At 38.8% G+C, this 21749-nt stretch overlaps 1 protein-coding gene across 1 annotated transcript; it reads left to right on the top strand.

The window, feature by feature from the left end:
• Window positions 1-384: 384 nt before the first annotated feature.
• FIBIN (fin bud initiation factor homolog) lies at window positions 385-3001 on the top strand. The gene has a single exon (XM_012452234.3). It carries the CDS (start codon window positions 874-876, stop codon window positions 1507-1509), a length of 636 nt encoding a protein of 211 aa, XP_012307657.1. The 5' UTR covers window positions 385-873; the 3' UTR covers window positions 1510-3001.
• The last annotated feature ends 18748 nt before the right edge of the window (window positions 3002-21749 follow it).

The following is a 21749-nucleotide window of genomic DNA, read 5'->3' as shown; positions in this document are numbered from 1 at the left end:
ATATCAGTTTTAATTAACCAATCATTTTCAAACAAAACTGCCATTTCTGAAACTTTAAATGTGCCTTCAAAGTCACAAACTTTCAAAGATAAAAATAGACATACTAAAAATCCAACCTAACTGACATTTATTGAGACACGTGGAATGGCATTTTTCCAGGGTAATCATTCCTTCCCCGCCCCCAATATGTCAAAAACAAACCAGATTTTTGTTGTGGAAATTCCATTTATTCCCTTCTCATTTTCTCCTTCAAGCTAAATTCTATTTTAGAGTCTCCCCTACCAATCTTTAAAAAGCGACCCTGTACCTTTAATAGCAGAGACCTGGTAAGAGGTTTTCTTCCAAACTTGTTCCCTGGCTTCCAAGTGACGAAACCAGCTGTAATTTGAGAGCAGAGAGATCCTAAGGATATGTTTAGCCAAAGGAAACTCTCCGCATTCCCACCCAGTCCAGAAATTGAAATACTATCGGGGGCAAGAACCTTTCTGTCCAGCTACACGCTCCATCTCCCGGGAGCAAGGGGAAACTCCGAGAGGAGGGCAACGGAGCCAGCATCTTGCCAGCGCCGCGGAGGAGGGGTTCCCCGCTTCGCCTGTGCTGCGCCCAGGAAAGGGCCGGCGGAGTTCCAGACACCGAGCGAGGGGCGCACGGGTAGGTGCATCCTGCGCTGCCGCGGCCGCGCTACCCAGACGCTGGTGTGCAGAGCCACATGAAGCCTGCTGGGGACTGGGGGCCAGGGAGCAGCAAGCCGGCTGGGGCTGAGGCTGAGGCGGCCGCTGTCTCAGGGAGACGCTGACTCGCAAAGACACTCCCTTCCTTGTGCCTGGGTGAAAATTCTTCTCCTGGGGTCCCTGGCCATCCTGAATATCCAGAATGGTGTTTCTGAAGTTCCTCTGCATGAGTTTCTTCTGCCACCTGTGTCAAGGCTACTTCGATGGCCCCCTCTACCCAGAGATGTCCAATGGGACTCTGCACCACTACTTCGTGCCCGATGGGGACTATGAGGAGAACGATGACCCCGAGAAGTGCCAGCTGCTCTTCAGGGTGAGTGACCACAGGCGCTGCTCCCAGGGGGAGGGGAGCCAGGCCGGCAGCCTGTTGAGCCTCACCCTTCGGGAGGAGTTCACCGTGCTGGGCCGCCAGGTGGAGGATGCTGGGCGCGTGCTGGAGGGCATCAGCAAAAGCATCTCCTACGACCTGGACGGGGAAGAGAGCTATGGCAAGTACCTGAGGCGGGAGTCCCACCAGATCGGGGATGCCTACTCCAACTCGGACAAATCCCTCACTGAGCTGGAGAGCAAGTTCAAGCAGGGCCAGGAACAGGACAGCCGGCAGGAGAGCAGGCTCAACGAGGACTTTCTGGGAATGCTGGTCCACACCAGGTCCCTGTTGAAGGAGACACTGGCCATTTCTGTGGGACTCAGGGACAAATACGAGCTGCTGGCTCTCACCATCAGGAGCCATGGGACCCGACTAGGTCGGCTGAAAAATGATTATCTTAAAGTATAGGTGGAAGGGTACAAATGCTAGGGAGAAGGAATCAAATAAGCCCCGTTTTGGTGGGTGGGGGACAGAAGATGGGGCTACATTTCCCCCATACCTACTATTTTTTTAATATCCAGATTTGCACTTTGAGAATAAATCTGAGGTCATCTTTAAAAAGAAAGAAAAATTGGAAACTTGAGTGATTTTGTTTTTAGTTTTGTTTTTGTATGTTATTTATGTGATTGTTATGGAATTATCACCTGGAAAGAACCATTTTAAGCAATGTCATTTCTAGATGGCTTTCTAATTCTACAGTGATACCTGTTTCAGCCACACCTAAAAGAGCACGGTTTATGTGGTGGGGAATCTGAACTTCCCCATCCTGTAGATTATGTGGAAATACCCAAAATAATAGTGCATAGCTCCTCTCGACCTCTAGCCTTCACTCCACTCCTGGGCTCTAAAAGCTATCCGAGTTGCCTGTTTCTCAGATGAGGTTCAAGGTGCTGCCTTGCGTGCCTGGCAACCCATGGAAGTTGTTTGTTACTTCTTTTCTCTCTTATTTATTAACCATGGTCTGAGAATTGTCTTTATTTTTTGTAATGGCATTGCCACAAAACTATGGGCAAATCTCATTTGCAGGGAGATTTCTGGTGCCTCTGTGGGTGTGTGTCAGTTAAAGTGGCCACATTTAAGAAGGCCAAGCTTTGTAGTGATTGCACAGTCACACTGATAATGCTGATTTGTGTCTCTCATTGTATGTCTATGCTTTGTCATCAGTGCTATAGTAAATTACAAAGAAGTAGATAGATTGTTTGAACACACCCTCAAATGCCTATGATTTAGGTTACCAATGTATTCTTTCTCATTTGGGGTTTTGCTTCTGTTTGTTTATTGGAAACTTGTACTTCAAGTAGGGGGAATTCTAATTCTAACAACTCCTTAGCTAAGTTTTATTATTCACCCAATAAATATGTTTTCATATAATACTGGCTTACTTTGTAATTTACATCTGTAACTTTCATATTTCAAAAAGGGATCAATGCAAAAGGAGAGAGAAGGACTGGATTTAAGCCAGTTTACTTAGAGTATATGATAAAGAAGGCAGAGGAATAGCTATGTATTTGGCAATTTTCTTCTCCCTAGGCACCTTAACATCCTCACAAGAAAAATCTAACCTGTGCCAGAACTTTACATTTGATCTCTATGGGTCTGCTTAAAGACTCGAATTTTCTCCAGTTTTTCTCATAAACTCAACTGGAAAATTTCTGACAAGTCTCATACCCTATACCCTTATGCAGAGCAAGCATTCCATTCTAAGTTATAAACTACAATGATGTTTACTTTTGAAGCCAGGTCAACATTATTTAATTAACTGTTTCAAAAGGTAGAGACACACTTTATTTAGTGTCTTTCCCTAGCCAATTCTTCCTCTCACCTTAAATATGCTTTCTTGTTGCATATATGCACAGATACACATGTATATAGAAGAGAAAAATAAATAAATGAATGTTCATATTCTTCTGCTCAACAGACATTTATTTTCTCCTCTCTTTTGAATAAGAAAACAAGTTTTCCATTCTTATGAAGTGTCTAGTATCTTTCTACTACAGTAGGGGAAACTGAGGCTGGGAAAGGCTAAGTGACTTATCCTCCATCAGTTATAACAGCCCCTGTTCTCTTAAATTTAAGTACAGGACTTTCCCAAACTACTTTTTTCAAGGATACTGAGAAATGAGAGAGTTATCTAAGACCTGAAACTTTGCTTAACTAACTTATTGTGCTTAAAATCACTTATAATTTCTTTTTATTACTCAGGGCCCACTTTTTGTTGCTTTCTAGACTTGTGTGTAGACACAAGATAAATAATCACTTACAAGAGTTTCCTTCTTTATTCTAAAAAAAAAAAATGAGGAAAAAATAACAACAGTGGCAAATAAAATTATATTTGGTACTAAAATGTTTGTAGATTGTAGTCCCAACCATTCTTGCCTTAAAACTTTCATATCACTCACTTCATAGTAATCAGATCTAATTCATAGACTTACCAAATGTCATCTTCCTGAATTTCGCAGCTGTAATAGGAGGATATTGGACATGTGATAGTGATGGAAAACTGTTTTCCTTGTGCATGCTAATTTCAATCTGTTCATAATGCCTGCATATCATATTAAGATAAGAAGGATTCAAAAGACACAGAAGGGAAGAGTGCCATCCCTAGTTAGAGATATCTTCTACGGGTGCAGGAAGGGGAATGGTGACACATCTGCTATAAATTTGAAAGCCCTGAAATAGATTATGTATGAGGTTCTTTCCAGTGCTAACATTCTATGATTTCTACAAAACCAGAACGAAATTATCTGGCATCCAAACACTCCACTCAAGCCTAGATGTACAGCCAGTAATCCCACAGAGTCTTATGTAAATGCCCTCAGAGGGCAAATGTGAATTTCCAGGTGGGGAGAGGAAACAATCCTGAACTGCCAGCCCAGAGAATAACATCACAAGGCTGTTCCAAACCTTCTTAAGGTGGGGAGTCAGACCTACTCACATCTTTCCTCCCCACTTCCTCATGATTCTTACTAGACCTTGTTATTCATGCAGTGACAAATTCTCTTTTCAAGTAGTGGTTCTCTTTATTTCTTAGACCATGAACTATTTTGAGAATCGAAAGAAAACTGCATACTCTCTTTTCTGCAAAATCTACTTGCAAACGAATCTATACAAGTTAGGATATTAATGATTTTTATATTTGTTGACTAATTCATGCCAGGCACTGAGCTGGGCTGTGTGTCATTCTGGGATGTTACAAAGCCTTGGGGCTTCATCTGTAAACCAAGAAATTTAAAAAGCCTCTTAGAGTTTTATTTGGAATAGGAGGGATTTATTATTGTTGTTGTTTATTAACAATTAAAAACAGCTAATTTTTCTGAAAAGTCAGTATTACTGGTAAGGCCCTGTGCTAAAAACTTTGCCTGGGTCATTTCTCTTAATTCTAACAACAAACCACATAAGGAAAGCATTTTATAAAAGGAAGTCATACACATGAAGCATTTAGAATACTACCTGAGACTAAGTGAATCCTCAATAAATGTTAGTTGCTGTTATTACTGTTTTGATTATTATTATTATTTTTATAGCTGAGGTCTAGAAAGTCTAGGTACTATTTTCAAGATTAAAACTGTGTGATATCTTGTATACCTTACTATGCTCTCAGTTTTAACTGATGATTCTCTAGTGAGACATACGAGCAAATACAAGAAGAATGTGGAGGATAGGGGATTAATGGGGCCTCCAGTTCTCCACTTTAAATGTCCTCTGCAGTTCAGATTCTTGATAATGTCTGGCAGTCAGAAGCTGGTTGTCTTCTCTGTTTACAGAATTACTCATTGATACTTTCTCTGGGAGATGCATTGTTCAGTACCACTAATTCTTCTCTCAATTGGACCACATGAAAACACCTATATAACTATTTTGAAGTGTTCTGCAGGTATCTATCTGGAGGCTGTTGATGAAAGACACCAGGCTACTTTAGCCTCTGCAAGCACCAAAGTCAGGCCCATAGAAGCCATCAGAAGTTGTAAGAATCCAGCAGGTGTGTTATGCACAGCAGTACTGAGAAGCTGTCCAATAGTTCACACACCTTTCATTGCCTTTTAAACTCTCATTTACAACTCCGCTAAGGAAATGGGCTCAAAAGTTTCCGGGAGGAGCCTTGAAATTCAGATTATAAAGTATTTTAGTAAGTTATAAAAATGTCCGTGAAACCCACTAATGATATGAAATATACTAAGGGGCAGCGTGGTCAAATTTCTGAGGCATTTTTCAGGGGAGGATTATAAAATTATTTTTGATATGGAATATAATATTAAGTTCCATGTAAAATTGGGATGTAACATTTGATATGGAATAATTATATTGAATAGAAAATGGAAATGCTAAATATGATTTGTGAATATTTTAATACAAAAGGGAAAACAATTGGAGACATAAGAAGATTTGGTTTGAAATAGAATACCAAAAACTAACAATAACTCACTAGTATAGAAAATGAGGTTCTTGCAATCATCTTAGTAACTGTGGAATTAAAATGGTCCTTTGGAATACTATTTCTAAAGTCAGGATCTTCATGGATTCATCATTCATTAAATGTTTTAATATGCCACTATCTGAGGTACCCAGGATAAAAAATAATTTATAAATAGGTGAGGAAACTGACACCTAAACAAAGAATTCAAGTACACCAACGTGGGAGACTGGAGTATGTACAAGGGTCTATGGAAGCTCAGCAAGAATCTAAATTAGAATTGTCTGGAAAATCTAAAGTAGTGTATCTTAGTCTAATTGGTGCTGCCATAACAGAATGTCTGAGAGTGAGTAATTTATAATGAACAGAAGTTTATTAGCTCATAGTTCTGAAGGCTGGGAAGTCCAAGTCAAGGTGTCAGCATCTCATGATGGCCTTCTTGCTATGTCCTAACATGGTGGAAAGAAAGAAGGCTAGAGAGAACAAGAGGGGCCAAACTCATTATTTTATACTGGCACCAACCACACTCATGAGCACGAAGCCCTCATGGCCTAATAACTTCATGAAGGTCCTACTTCTTAATGCTGCTATAATGGCAATTCAATTCAACATGAGTTTTGGAAGTCCCAAACATTCAAACTTTAGCACGGTGCAAATAAAACAAAGATTTGTCAAAAACACATATCCAAGACATGCAGAATTTTTATTCTTGCTGCTAGTGTTATTGTTGCTTAGCCTTTTTAAAAACAATTTTCTGATGATGAAAGTCATTATCTGCTGAATTGCTAGTAATATAGAAAACACAGTAGCACAAGATAAACAAAATCATTCATATTCTCAAACTCCTTCTGCCACATACTCACTATTTGCATTTTGATATACTTCTTTCCATACTTCTCATGCATATATATGTATATTTTTTCTTTTTAGAAAAATTATTATAATACATTGTTTTGTGTCAATGTCTATTTCAGGTGTTAAGAATATTTAACTGCATAAATGTTTTTTAAATGCTTAAATCCACAATGTTTCAGAAGGCAGAAGTCCTAGGTTCTAGACGTTGCCTCACAATATGTTAGCTGCTGTGTAACTTTGAATGAGTCCCTGAAATGTTCTAAAATTCAGTCACGTTGTTTCAAGATGAAGATAATTATAGCTGGTATTTATTAAACAGGCACTGCTCAAAGTGTTTTCCACATATTGTTTTATATATTCTGGCTAGAATTATATTCCAGGTTCATATTATATTTTGTAAATTTTTCAGATAAAGAAACTAAGACACAAAGAGCTTAAGTGACTTGCTCAAGGTTTCACAGCTAGACAGGAATGGAGTCAATATACAAACACAGATTCCCCTGCTTTCCTAATAGTCCATGAATGATGTTTCTGAAGGCAGGATACTGGACACATAATTTACTAACTGTCTTCCGATTCTATGATAAATGGTCTCTGAAATGAATATTTCTCTTATATGATTTTCTTCATTGAAAAAAATTCAAAACCATATTTTCTTGAAGAAACTTTTTCTTTCTCTGCTTGAATTTATGTTGGGTAAAATATAAATTCCTTATTCCTTACATCTGCATGTGTAACTCCATGATTCTTTGCCTAAGAGCAACTGGTTTCTCTTACATTTTCCAGGCCCTTTCACATGCATTATCACATTGACTATAACAATTTTTTATAGATGCTGAACTGGCATGGACAGTTTATGGTATTCACCATTTGGCAGGCGGCAGTCCAGTGTTCACAGCTAGCAAGCTATTCTGTCAATCTGTTATACTTTATATCTGAATGAAGACATAAAAAGATTTCTTAGGCCAGGCATGGTGACTCAATGCCTGTATTCCCAGCACTTTGGGAGGCTGAGGTGGGTGGATCACTTGAGGTCAGGAGTTCAAGACCGGCCAGGCCAACATGGCAAAACCCCGTCTCTACAAAAAATACAAAATTAGTGGGGTGTGGTGGGTCAAGCCTGTAATCACAGCCACTTGGGAAAGGCTGAGGCATGAGAATCACTTGAATTCAGGAGGTAGAGGCTGCAGTGAGCCGAGATCATGCCACTGTATTCCATACTCCAGCCTGGGCAACAGAATAAGATTCTGTCTAAAAAGAGATTTCCTGTCCATGCAGGTCTCCCAAACTAAAAAATAAAAAATATATACTATTAGGAATTGCTATATACTATTTTAGATAAGAAGGTTTAAAAAGCCCCCTCTGAGTGAGTAGGAAATATCTGAGTAAGTAGGAGATATCTGAGTTGAACCATAAATCATAAATAGAAGTCAAGACTGTGAATGTCAGAAAAAAAAAAAACTTCCTGGTAACAGAATAGCAACTACAAAGTCCTTCAAGCAGACACAACTTTACATGCATGATAAAAAAAAAAAGAAAGAAAAAAAAAGTGAAATTATAGCAGAATAAATCAGAGAAAGAATAAAATAATTTGAGTTGAGAGAACAACGGAGTCTTGGTAACAGAGGAACTGGATGGCCATGATAAAAAATTTGGATATTATTCTGATTTCAATGGAAAGGCACTGGGGTGTCTAAGCAGAGGAGTAGTATTACTTGATTTACACAAAAAGATCACTATGGAAGATTAGTCTACAGGGAAGCAAGAGCGGAAGCAGGAAGGCCACTTGGCCAGGTAGCTCCTAAGATATGCCAATTATAAATGATGGAGACATAGTCTAAAGTAGTAGTGGTGAAAATGGCAGAAACTGCTGTTTATCTTACACAGATATATCCTATTATGGCTTTTGTCCCCCAAAAATCTGTGACATTCTTCTCAACCTGCTCCAACATTGATCCAATTTCCCAAATCTAATTCCATTTCTCCCCATTTGGATTTGATGCTAGCCTTGCCTCCCTCTGATTGACCACCTTCCTCTCCTGACTTTCAAAGAAATCTATCAATGGGATTTAGCTGCTCTTACCAATCATATCAGGCAATATATGTTTTCCAGATGACCTGTCTGACTCTAAGTCCCAACTCTGCCCACCAGCCCAAGCCCTGTTTACCCTATTTATAAACTAGGAGAGACAGATCTATAAAGGTGAAGATTTGCACTCAACCACATGCATGCCTCACATATTTTTCAACTACATATAAACAACTGTGATTGCATTACAGTTTGGACATCTTCCCTTTATCAATGAGTCTGTTAATCACTTCATCTGTACTTACTCTGCATTTTTCTTCACAAGAGCTATATCTAAACATAAAAAATATAAGCTATATCTAAATAGAAAAATGCTCTCTTGAGGATTTCCAATGTCTTCAGTATTCTACATTGCTTTGAATTTAGTAAGGTCATGCAACATTCTATTTTGACTCTAGTAAGCATTTACTTTGATGACTTGTATATTTTACCATTTCCCTCTTTTGCTTTTCCATGAAATACAAAGATATTTTGTAAGTCAACAGCTTGCTGTTTACTGAAAGGACCCTGACAGCTATGATTAATGAAGTAAAGTCTCCATGCTCCAGGGTTGGCAGTAATGGCCTGCATTTTCCAGTCATGAAAAGTTTCCTCCTGCAGACAGTTAAAGAAATGTGTTTCCTGAATGTCTTCTCTCACTTTGATCTTTGCCCAACTCTCATCCCAAGACCAAGCAAACGGGTATGCTCCACTCAACATTCAAAATGTAGGCTTTGCTGGCAGTTCCACGAGTTGACCACTAACAATTTCCACCAGATGCTACTATAGATTAAATTATAAAGCGTGGAAAACCTAGTTAGTGAGTTTGCACTGCTCTGAGTTATATTTTTCCCCTTCAAACATCCGTTTTCTCCTGCCCCAGTTCCCTTCTCTCCTGTTCTCTCCTCCTTTTGTCTCTTTCCCTCTTTGCTTCTGGACAGTAAAGATTTCACTGTTAGAAGTATGAGAAGTAAAGGCAGAAGCTAATTCACATTGTGCCTTTGCAGCATATTAGCTAGGGAATCTGAGCAAATTGTATAACCTCTTAGAATCTCAGTTTCTACATACAGTGGGGAATATGACACATACTTTGCAGCGTTCTTGTAAAGGATTTGATAAGCCAATGGAAGCGGCTCACCATAAGACTGAGAAATAGTGTCACTATTCCCACTCAGTCTGGCAACATATAGTTCATTGGGGATCCTCTTTTAAGAAAGGATACCTTATGTGTTCTTTGGTTGAAAAATATTGTGTTTCAAATATGCTTTTGAGATTCTAAGTATTTTCTATCAGCCAGTCTTGACCTCCTCTTTTTGGCAGGATCCTCAGAAGCCAAATGTGTGTTTGTTCCCATTCATATAAGAGAGGTTCCTATACATGTGTTTATACCACAAACACCCGCTCCCTACTTGGGCCAAGAAAATGAATGCTACAGCAGGAGATAACAAAAAATGTTCTTCCCCTTTATTTCCCAATGTTAACAAGACGTCTACTTTATGCCTTGTGCATGAGGGCGACGTCCACGAAAGTAACTTGGGAATTTAAAGATATAGACAGCAACAGTGAGAGAACTCTCAAAACTTGGCAATAGGCCACCAAGTTAGAGAAAATAAGAATATTAATTTCCAGTATTTATTGAGCCATTAACTACATATTAAATACTGGGTAGCCTGGCAAGTTCCAGTTTTTAAGCCTACAAGACTGAAGGCTAGACCCCAAGTGATCTTAGTATGGAAAACCTTAGGTGACAGCCCACACTTCTTTCTATAACTCAGACTCTAATTGTATGATTTTGTGTCCCTAACTGCCAGGTCAGGAGCTTAGCAGAGCTGGTAGATTGGACTGATCCAAGGTCTGATGTACATGAGCTTCACTGAGAGTACCTGGGTACATTTGCATGTAACTTTGTTGACTTCCTGAAGTGAGAACGCAGTTTGGTAATTCTCCAGCTTGCCTGCTTCTCCCCATGCAACCTCTACCTGGGCTGCAAGGGAAGAGGCCTTGGCTCAGTTGAACGATGACTCAAGATAGGATGTGGTGACCCCTCTCACACATGCCTAGAAGAAGTTTGAATTTGCACCCTTTTCAATACGACAGGAGACAATTTAGCCCAGTGAACATAATACATACCTATATTTAGATATAAATATAAAGAATAAATATGCATATTTATACCTATATTTAGATATAAATATAAAGAATAAATATGCATATTTCTTTTCTAAATTAAAGGCATTCGGGTCACTTAAAAAAATAGAAAAAGAACAATCTTGAATGGCTTGGCTCAAACAAAAACTCACTCAGGCTTAGAAATTGGCAAAGGCAATAATAATGATAAATACTCATCTCATAATTATATTTTTATAGGCCATCTTATTTCCAAGAGTTTCACCATAAAAAGAATCACAGTGAAATATCTGGACTGACAGTTCACAATAATGGTATGATATCATTAGGATGTCAGGTTTTACAGGGCTCTCTCATTTCCTCTGTAAAAATCTTACCATTACCAAGACATGCAACTATGACTTTTGCCTTTAAATCATTATTAAAAAAAAAAAACTACTTTCTAAAGGGGCTATTTTTCATTCCTCTGTTCATTCACCACCTATTTATTGAGCACGTACTGAGTGCGGTTGTTGCACATAGAGGATTAAAATAGTCATAACAAGAAAACAGTATTATTTACTATATTATTACAACACACCATTCTGAGCATGTAATATATATTTAACACAGGTAATCTTTGCAACAACCCTTTATGAGGGTTGCTTATAAACTGTTCTACTATCTGTAGAATGTCACCTGATGCCTGTACCAACCATCCTCTGTCACTCCACTTGATCTCCAGCCCTGCCACAAGTCTTTTCTCTGGCTGCCAGTCACTCTTGATCTAGCTCACCCTTCTCTATAGTTGAACCATAATTCTAGAAGGACCAAGACATCTTCAGACTGGGAGTCTGGGAATATATAAGAAGACTTTTTCCTCAGTGATCCCAGATGCTAAATAAAACAAACTTTGAATTAAACTGAGAAAGAACAGTAAATTAGTAAGAGAAGACTTTGACCTCAGGCTCAAGTTTGCCAGGATTGAGCCAGCAAACCATAGAACAAAACTCAAGATTTCAACATTATGCTAACCTCTGTCACACTAAAACAGTAAAAAAGTCACACTTGTAATTATATCCATAGATACAGTTTTAACCTTGAGAATTACAATCTAAGAACATCAGAGCAAGAAATAACCTTAGCAAATGGAGAAGCCTAAACAGGTGAAGAAACTGATTCCAGGTCCTATAGACTCCTGGTATTAAGGCCAGGAAGTTACAGAATCACAAAGCATCTTATTCACCTGCTCACCAGCTGCCTGAATCCTTCCTATAATGGAACAGTCCTGACAGTGATTATACAGGCTGTGCTTTAATTCTTCAAATTATGGGTACTCCTTTTTCTCTGGCCGGGGTCAGGTTGAGGGTAGAGAAGTAGGTACATTCATTTGCTGGAGAGTTCTAACTGAAAAAAAAACCCTTTGACATTTTGAACTAAAATATTTCTCCATGTATCTCCTACCGTTCAAAAACCCACAGCCCCTAACTATTTATTCCTTTTCCACATCAAATTAATCAAATATCTGGTGGCACCTTTTGCCAGGCTCAGTACCCCCAATTCCTCCTACCCTTCCTTATGTAACATAAACAACAACCCAGATCTCCCAGATCTGGTTTCTTGCTAGGAAGAAATGATTTCTAGTAGTTAAAAGCATGGGCTTTGCAGAAAGACAAACTCTTAGGTTGATTTCAGTTCTACATTCACATTAATATCCGACAGCAATTTACTTAATTTAACCACATACCTTGGTGTAAGGAACATGGCTGTGCTTTGGTCAAGGATAGGCCGAGGTAGGATGTTTCCATCCTGCATGACCTGACGAGATCAGAGCGCAGGTGTTTAACTCCACTTGTTATCACAGCCATGTAGCCATAACACAGGAAGGCCGTCCCTTGGCCCTAAGCCACTGCTGTCTGTAAAATGTATGATTTCCCTGTTGACACCATGCAGGCGCACTGGCACCCAGAGAAAGAGAGAGAGTTACAGCTGTCCATCTTTGCACATGGACAGGAGGGAGCCAGGGCACTGCTCAGCTTGCTCATGCCCAAAGACAGAAAGAGGTCAGCTGCTGACCCTGAAGCCAAGGGAGAGCCAAACACGCAGCTGCAGGCGTGGGGGCTGCAGGAGCCACAGAGCTGGAGCAGACAGCTGAGATAAAAAGAGAGCTAATGTAAGAAAGCTGTTGATGAGAGCTGTTGCTGGATTAAGTCCTTTCACCTGCCTACGGCCCCCTGAGTGTTCTGTTTGCTCATCTACCCACTCCCTTTGGACCTCAGCATAACATTTGGTGTAGTCATGAACCTGACACTTGGGTTTCTTTAATTTAAATCAGTAATGATGATATCCACTTTGAAGAGTTCTCGGGGGTGAGTAAATGAAATAACATATGTAAAATGCCTAGCACCTTACCTAGCATTTTGCAGAAATTCAACACATATATTTGAATGGATAAATAAATGGACACCTAGTTGGATACTTTGTCTAAACTTGGCACTCATAAGTGAGTTTTGTAGAATGAAAAGCAAACCTGGAGAAGATGTTGTGTAAGGGAAAGAGCAGAGGGAGAATGAAGGGGGAATGGCCTTAATGAAAACCCAAAGCTGCCACAGCTGATGAACTTTCTATATAAGGAAACCTCAGCCCTTTCTGTAACAAGTACACTAGCCATCTGACAGCAGTGTGCTTCACACTCACCTGTGCTCAGGAAGGGGCAAGGAGGGAAGACTCTTAAATTCACATCCTTTTCAACTAACTGTGAGTTTTCTCATAAAGGTCTAACCACTTGTGAATTTGAGAGCCCAAACACTAAGTTATTTTGGGAATGGGATAAATGGTACTTTATATCTTTTTTTTTCCTTCTTAAAAAAAAATAGCTGAACAGACTTTCCTAACTCTTTCCCAAAAGCTTCATGTTCAAGCTGAGCTCAGCCCTGGAAGGTCTCACTCTCAAGAGGAAGGCCTGAGAAAGTCATTAAAGGCAAGTGAAAGTCCTGGAATGGAAATACACAGGGAAGATGGAAATTCAATTGGCTTTTCCTCTCAGGTGATCCATCTTTCAATAACAGGAAGATGAAACCAAAGCAAAGAATCTCAAGGATAACATCTCCTAAATCATTATAAACTTAAAACATAGCTTAAAGCAGGGGCTTTGGGACACAGCTTGTCATACCTTGAATCATGGCTCCCTTCATTATATGAGCTGTTTGTGGCAAATAAATGAAACTCTGTGTGTCTCAGTTTCCTCCTCTGTAAAATGGAGAAAATATTCCTTATTTCATAGGACTTTAAGAAGGAACAAATGAGAGAGTCCAGCTTGTATATGGTCTGGCATATATGTTAAACTATTTCACTAGATATAAAGTAATATATATATAGCAAGCAATCTTTGTCCTAGTAACATGAAGGGGTCCAATAATTAAAATAAGTCCACACTTATTCCTTTCCCCATTGCCTGTTTGGCCTCCCCTTCTCTTTCTATTTCGCTCCTGGCTCTTGGCAGAAAGGAAAGAAACTGGACAAACACATTATCCACTTCTCTTCCTGACAAAAAGTTTATCCAAGAAGAACCACGTGCACTAGGAAAAGAGAATGACATGGAAGGAAAAGGGGAGAGGGCTGGCATGCTGGCATGCTGCTAAGCATTCTGCAGTGCATACAACAACCCTCCATGACAAAGAGTTATCCAGTCCAAAATGTCAACAATGTCCAGGTGGAAAAATACTGGGCTATAATACATAAAACATAAGGGAGTCGTGGGACAAACAGGTGGCAGTTAGCTTGAGGATCTTGGATATCAGGCTAAGACTTCTTTTCCAAAGTAACGGGTATATTATAGGATTCAAGGCATGAAGAAAATAGATTTTAGAATAATTCATTTTGCAAAGTTATGTCTAATATATAGGAACTTAGAGATACCAGCGAGTTCCAGGCAGCCTGATACAAATTCACGTTGTATATTGAATTGTGGTTATGGTGCCCCAGCATCTAATTGAAAAGTGAAAGCATCAATCAACAGGTTAATTTTATCTTCTGGAATTCAACATACCACAAGTCTGGATTTCTGGTTTTCCCATTGATTGTGACTTCTTCTGCACTTTGGCAAGACAATTAAAGGGGATGAGTGGAGTTGCTTTAGTCTAACTAATAGTTTGGCATGATGTAGACAAAACATCTGGTTGCCTGGTGCTTTCATTTTTTACTTGGTGGTTTTGACATGGAGGAAACATAATCATTGTTGGATGCTTACTAGTTATCATTGTAAACCCAGTTGTTCATAGAGTAGAATCAACCAGTCCTAAATTAAAGTATTGTAGGTACATACCTTCAACCTGAAAGATCACTACTTATAAGAAAAATGAATTCTAGAGGTAAAAATGAAGAACTAGAGAATAACCTTCATTTATGCCTCCTTGCTATTGTTCATGTTCAGATACCCTCTCGAATGTGTCTTATATGCCTGGGAGTTTGTGTAATTCATCAAAGCATTAAATCAAGCCACATTCCCTAGACCAGGGCTGTACCTTCCTGGAGAGAGGAGCTCCTTCTTCACACACAAGTAGTTGTATACTCACAAAATCATGTACCTCAAGAGGATACATGCACTCAGAAAGGGAGTGATAGGTTTTGTTACTTTTAAAAAATGTATCTGCAAAGAGGCGACTCCTTGTATAAATTCATCTAAAGGAAAAATAAAAGCCGTAAAACCCTGGATTCATACTTTCTGCACTTCTAAATCCTACATATCTTTTCTTTTTTAAGACAGAGTCTTACTCTGTCACCCAGGCTGGAGTGTAGTGGTGCAATTTTGACTCACTGCAACCTCTGCCTCCCAGGTTCAAGCAATTCTCCTGCCTTAGCCTCCTGAGTAGCTGGGACTACAAGTGCGCACCACCACGCCCAGCTAATTTTTGTATTATTAGTAGAGATGGGGTTTCAGCATATTGGCCAGACTGGTCTTGAACTCCTAACCTCGTGATTTGCCCACCTCAGTCTCCCAAAGTGCTGGGATTACAGGCATGAGCCACCATACCTGGCCCATCCTACACATCTTTTTAAGCCTAGTTTTTTCCACCTCCCTAAAGGCTTCCCTGGGGCTGATGCCCACGGTGATTAACATACATGACAACTTTCATTGGCAAAGGACTACTTGGATTACTGTATCAAGCAAGTTTTTGAGGACATATTAGGATCCCACAAGAAAGAGTTCTATGATCCATTAGCAATGCCTTTCAAGATCATAAGAAGAGAATGAGGTAATATGAGAACAAAGTATTTGCTTTCCTCATCCTTTCCTAGCATTTGTTGACACTGTCATATCTGTTTTTAAATTTGGTATTTGATTAAAGCTTAGTTCTGGCTCTCTTAATAGAAAGACAGATAAATTGTTAGCATGAAAGAAATGAAAATTCATGGTTATAAAACTCTGAGATGAGTTTTAACACAAAATACTACCAGTCAGTATACGAAGAGATAACAAAATTCAAGTCAACAAGGAAACACAGACTCTGGATTAATTCAGACCTTTGTGTGAATCTTTGATTCAACATGCCAAATATTGAAAACCTTATTTAATAATTTATCTTTAAAGATAGGTTCTTTCTACCTAATTTAAGAAATATTTATGGAACATTCTTTGCTAGGTTCTGAAACTGTAGCAGAGGGCAAGACAGAGAGCACTTGTTTTCATGGAGTTTATTAGGGAAAAAGATACATAGAAAGTAAATTAGAAGTCAGCCGAGTGTCCCCTCAAAAGATTTTGATTTGGCAAAGTTCCCCTATAAAGTAGTTGAGATGATTTTGTGACATAAGGCATATAAAGTCCCTGGAATTATGCTTGGCACATTATATATTCAACAACGTGGAATTCCCCAGCCTCTGGGCTTTGAAGCAAACCAGAAAGTGGACGTCCCAGATGTTCCAAATCTGAAAGATTGATGAGGGAAAAACACATATCTGCCTATTCCCCATTATAATTCTAATGCTTAGATTGAGTTAGTGAATGACTGAATTGATCCCTCTTAAAGCTTAAAAACAACTAGATAAACAATCTAAGTGTGCAGCTTTGTAGCACTGCCTTTTCTTTAAGGCCCAGAAGAGTGCTTCACTAACCTTTCGCAGTCCCATGGTGATCAGCACAATGCCTAAGAAACTCTAGGAAGTACAGACCAATTGGAAAACCCCAGACTTATGGGAGAAAGAGTTCTCTCTCTCTCTGCCACTTCTCACCTGTAAATCACATAATCTCTAAATGCCAGCATTTCCACTTGTCAAGTGGGTTCTGAAATCCTTGCTTCCCTGACAAAATAGTCAAATGAGATAATTTAAGTGGAAGTGTTCTGAAAATTGCAAGACACAACATAAGTATAAAGGAGTAGTATTACTGAGACTCTTTCATGCTTTAACCCTCTGTAGTGTGCTTTCATCCGACCATCTTTTCACTCGGACCCTTTTCTCAAAAGTTACTTACTGAAGTCATTTGACACAAAGCAAGCAACACAGTAGTTTTGTTGCCAGGGAAGGTCAGCTAGCTGGCTGCCAAGAGGCCATTTACTTCTGTGAACTCAATAAGTGTAGGCTGTGACCCTCAGCCTGGCAGCTGCAGAGAAACAGCCTTAGCAGTTTTACAGAGTTGATTATATTCGGGATGATGACTCGTACTGATTTGGATTTATAAACCAGGGTATGTGTTAGAAAAAGGAAATAGAACTGCTAAACTATCTTTTTCTGTTACACACTTCCTACAGAAAAGCTACATGAAAATCAGTTTATCAGAAGGTAGCTTGGTGGATAAAGAATTGGCTCTCTTGTAGTTAGCACGGGTGATTGGAATGTTTAATGACATCGGAGAGTCTGCTTCCATGATAAGGATGCGTCTCCCTGAGAAAAATGACTGTTTACATCATCTTATCAGGGCACTCTCTTCTCTGGCTTGTGTCTCTCTGCTTCTCCTTTGCTGGCCAGCATCTCTTATGGAGGATACATTCTTTCTCTAGATAAGGTAATGCCTTCAATCAGGTTCCAGTTCAGTCTTACTGGCCTGGAGGACATTCAGTCTCTTTTATGTAAATTTGCTCATTTCTGGCTTACTAAACCCAAAGTATTTAGTTTACAGTTTAACTCTCATGTGGTCATCTTACTTCATCACACTTCTATCACCAACAACAATGACCTTCTAATTCACCTCCAAATGCTATAGCTCCTTCTTGGTCTTCATTCTCTTGCATGTCTGTTCTGCATGACATTTATCTTGCCTAAAGTAGGCAATGCCAAGAATCCTTTCTGTCTTCAAAAGTACTCTTATTTCCTTTTGGAGAATTACCTTCTCCCATTGTGTTTGACCTTGGTGGAAGGGTAGTTCCTGGCTTGTGAATGCCCATGTCTAACCTTGGAAGGCTAGGAGACCAGATTCTGGCTCTGCCAGGACAGGCATGTGACTAGACATTAGATTCTTCTGGGACTTTGAGTGGCAGTCATTCTTATGACAGAAGAAGATTAAGTAGCAATAGCAGCAACATTACCAGCATACAGAATGTGGATTCCTGCTGGAAATATTTACTGAATGGTCCCAGTTTCCTGCATTTTAGGCCTCCAGCTTGGGTGGGTGTGCGTGTGTTTGTGTGTGTGTGTGTGTGTGTGTGTGTAATATAGATACACAGATGATAAAAGAGAAGAAAGAAGGAGAGAAGGAGAGAAAGAGAGAGAGAGAAAGAGAAAGAAGAAAGAAAAAGAAAGAAAGAAAGAAATAGATAGATAGATAAATCAACAGATAGACAGATTCGTTTTTCATTCCTCTCATTCCTAAACCTGGTCTTTGTACTGCCTTTTGATTCTGTGAGCCCCTGAAATCCTGCCATTAAATCTGTTTGCTTAAACTAGTGAGAGATGTTTTTATTGCTTGCTCAAGGGTTTTCTTGTCTCCTCAAGTAGATTGAAAGCAGCAAAAATGGCTTTTCATCATTTCCCCCAGCACAGTAGCCTCATACATAACGGATGCTCAATAAAGTATGCATAATTAAACAATTCTGTGTTGGATATTCAGCAACTATAGCAGAGTTGAGTTTAATTTAAATGAATTGAACAGAACTTACTCTAGCCCATAGCAACTGTAATACTAGAATATTTCACCACCATTCAGAAAATTGGGCTCACAAGATTAGATTTTGGAAACTTGACAGATAAGATTTCAGCAACTCATTTAAACACTTCTTAGGCAAATTACGTGTCACACTCTGCTACTAGGAGTTCTGGCAAGTGAAATATTCAAAAGCAACTGCCTATGTTTGTAAGTGGTGTGTCATCAAGAAGTGGCTATAACATGCTACAGTGTTAGCTCAGGCCTCTGGTTTAACCACAGACTCTGAATCAACAGCAACACTGGTTTGCAGATTCAGATGGACGAACGAACGCATGCAGAATGAAAATTGCAGATAATAATATGAATTAAGTTTTTTCCTTCTGAAGCTCAGAAAAAAAAAATCTATTTTCTCACTATGTTACTTGGTTTCTATAATACCTCCTCTCTCCAGCATCAGATCAATTCTGTTTTGCAATTGTGCAGAAGTTTTTGAATACAAAATGAAAAATTGCTGTTGCCTTTTTGGGAAACTCTTTCTCTGTTCAATAAGACGCATTTTCAAAAAGATAAGAATAAACTTTGATTTTTAAAAAATGGTCAGTATTTACGACTCAAAAGTGTACCAAAACAAGACTGTATGCTAACTTTGTCAAGGAGTATTTATACTTGTTCTTGAGAATGAACCTATCCCTGGGAAGAAACGTCTCTGAAAACCACTAGTTACTGCTAGCCACAGCAAATCTAGGTTTCATCAATGAGGCCACAGAACTCACTGAACACCAAACCGTGCTTCTATTGGGTACACATCTGCCACCCAGATCATACCATCTCAGCAGCCTTCTTACTCTTGACCTGTTATGTCCTTCCCCAACTTTGCAGAAGACTCAAACCTATCAATTTCTTCAAAGTTAAAATGTCTACTGAAGGAGATGAGACACTCAAGGAACACAAGTTCCACCTTCAGTCACTGATTATGATTATGAAGGGAGGCTTTAAGGGCAATGGTATATGACCCAGTCCAAGAAAATCATCCTAAGAGAATTTTTTGTGTGTGTGCAGGTGTCTTTTTAATATATTGACTTCTTTTTCTTATGGTAGATACCCAGTAGGAGAATTGCTGGACTGAATAATGCGTCTATCTACTTTGTAAAATCTATATACTGTTTCCCACAGCAGTTATACTAACTTACATCTCATATCCACACCAACATCTATGTTTTTGTTTTTGACTATTTTCTTCTTCCTTTTTTTAAGAGAGTTAAAGCAAAACAAAACAAAGAGTTTTGACACTAACAAGAATATAAGAAACAAAGTACAGATACAATCCATCCTGTTCAGACACACAGAGGGATAAATAATTAAATATGTAAAATAGTATTAGTAAGGAGATAACCATTCTCACCTTAGAGCAATTGTCTTAGTTTGTTTTGGCTGCTCTAACAGAATACAATAGAGCAGGTCTCTTATGAGTGAAAGAAATTTATTTCTCACAATTCTAGAGTCCAGGATTTCCAAAAATCAAGGCACCAGCAGATGCCTTGATGAGGCATCTGGTGAGGCCTTGATGAGGCATCTGGTGAGGGCCCACTCCCTGGTTCATAGATGCTATCTTCTTGCTGTGTCCTCATATGGCAGAAGGGCCAAGGGAGCCCTCTGGGGCCTTTTTTATTAGGATACTAATCTCATTCATGAGGGCTCCAACCTCATGACCTAATATCCCCTCAAAGACCCTACCTCCTAAAACCATCACATTGGTGATTAGATTTAAACATTAATTTTGGGGGGCACACAAATATTCAGACTAAAGCAGTAATGATATGAAGAATCTGTCTAAGGAAAAAAGTGATGTGGCTTATGCTATACCATGCATGATTTTAATCTTAGTAAAATACTAAATTCAAATCTCAGAAACCATGAATGATGAAATAAAAAGGTCATCACAAGTTAGTTATCTATATTTTTTAAAAATTGGATTTCTTCCTGCCCCACAAAAATAAATTCGAGATGAATTAAAGACCTAAGTGTCAAGAGAAAAAATATTAGTGGAAAATATAGGTGAACGTTTTTCTGATCTTAAGGTAAAAAAGGATTTCTTAACGTGCAAAATGTACCAATGAAGAGAAAAATTTGGTGACACTATATTAAAATTAAGTCCACTTGCTAATCAGAAGCACATTAAAGAAAGTGAAAATACATGTTATGAACTGGAAGAAGATATTTCAATGTGCATAACTAATAAAAGATTAACAATAAGAATATGTAAAAAAAAAAACTCTTGGAAATCATCAGGATAAAAACATAACAAAAATGGTTAAAAGACATGACAAGCACCTCAAGGTAAAGGACATACATATGGTCAATACACATACAAGAAAATATTCAGTTTCAACAGATATCTAGAAAACACTAATTACAACATGATATTCTTTTAGACTTATTTAATTGGCCACAATGATATAACAATGTTTAACAATATCAAGTGTTGGAGAGAAGGTGGATGAACAGTATTGAGAGGTAAAGACAAACTTTCCAAGACCAACCACTGCTGACTGATCGCTGAGAAAAGGAGCTGGCCTCCTACAAAACTCCATGGAAACCAGCTTTATTTAAAAGACTTAAGACATAGTCTGACATCTGTCTATGCAAGATAACTGTTACCTACCCTGTAATAGAGTGAGCAGAGGGGACTTTCAAGCAATATTCTATTTCTTACATTGGGTGATGGGTCTTCAAATGTTTCTGTACTGTTGAAAATAAGTAACTGTAAACATATAGACAACAAAGCAAGACTATTTATGAGCCAGTGATGAGAGTATATAATGACTAGAGCCAATGATTAATCCAATCCTCTACTCCTGAGTCAAAAACAAAAAGAAAAATATCAAAATATTGGGATTTAAGATAAGGTATAGGAAGCACCTGAGTTAACATAAATCCCAATAGTAATCTGTGATGTAGTGTATTGTTTATATACGTTTTTAAATTTTGTTTATTATAATGTTTCCACATCTTAAAAAAATTTTTTGGTTGGGGAGAGTTTGCCTCTCCTGAGCTAGTGAATTCTTAGAGAGCAAGGGGCTCAGCCAGGAGCATGCCTTTTATGTGCAAACTAATCAATCCAGAGCCTCTAC

This window comes from Aotus nancymaae, unplaced genomic scaffold, assembly GCF_030222135.1.
Source record: "Aotus nancymaae isolate 86718 unplaced genomic scaffold, 86718_ANA_hifiasm-v0.15.2.pri h1tg000059l, whole genome shotgun sequence".
NCBI classification, from domain to species: Eukaryota; Metazoa; Chordata; class Mammalia; order Primates; family Aotidae; genus Aotus; species Aotus nancymaae.
The sequence above is the reverse complement of the archived record's forward strand: the minus strand, read 5'-3'. Positions and strand labels throughout refer to the sequence as shown.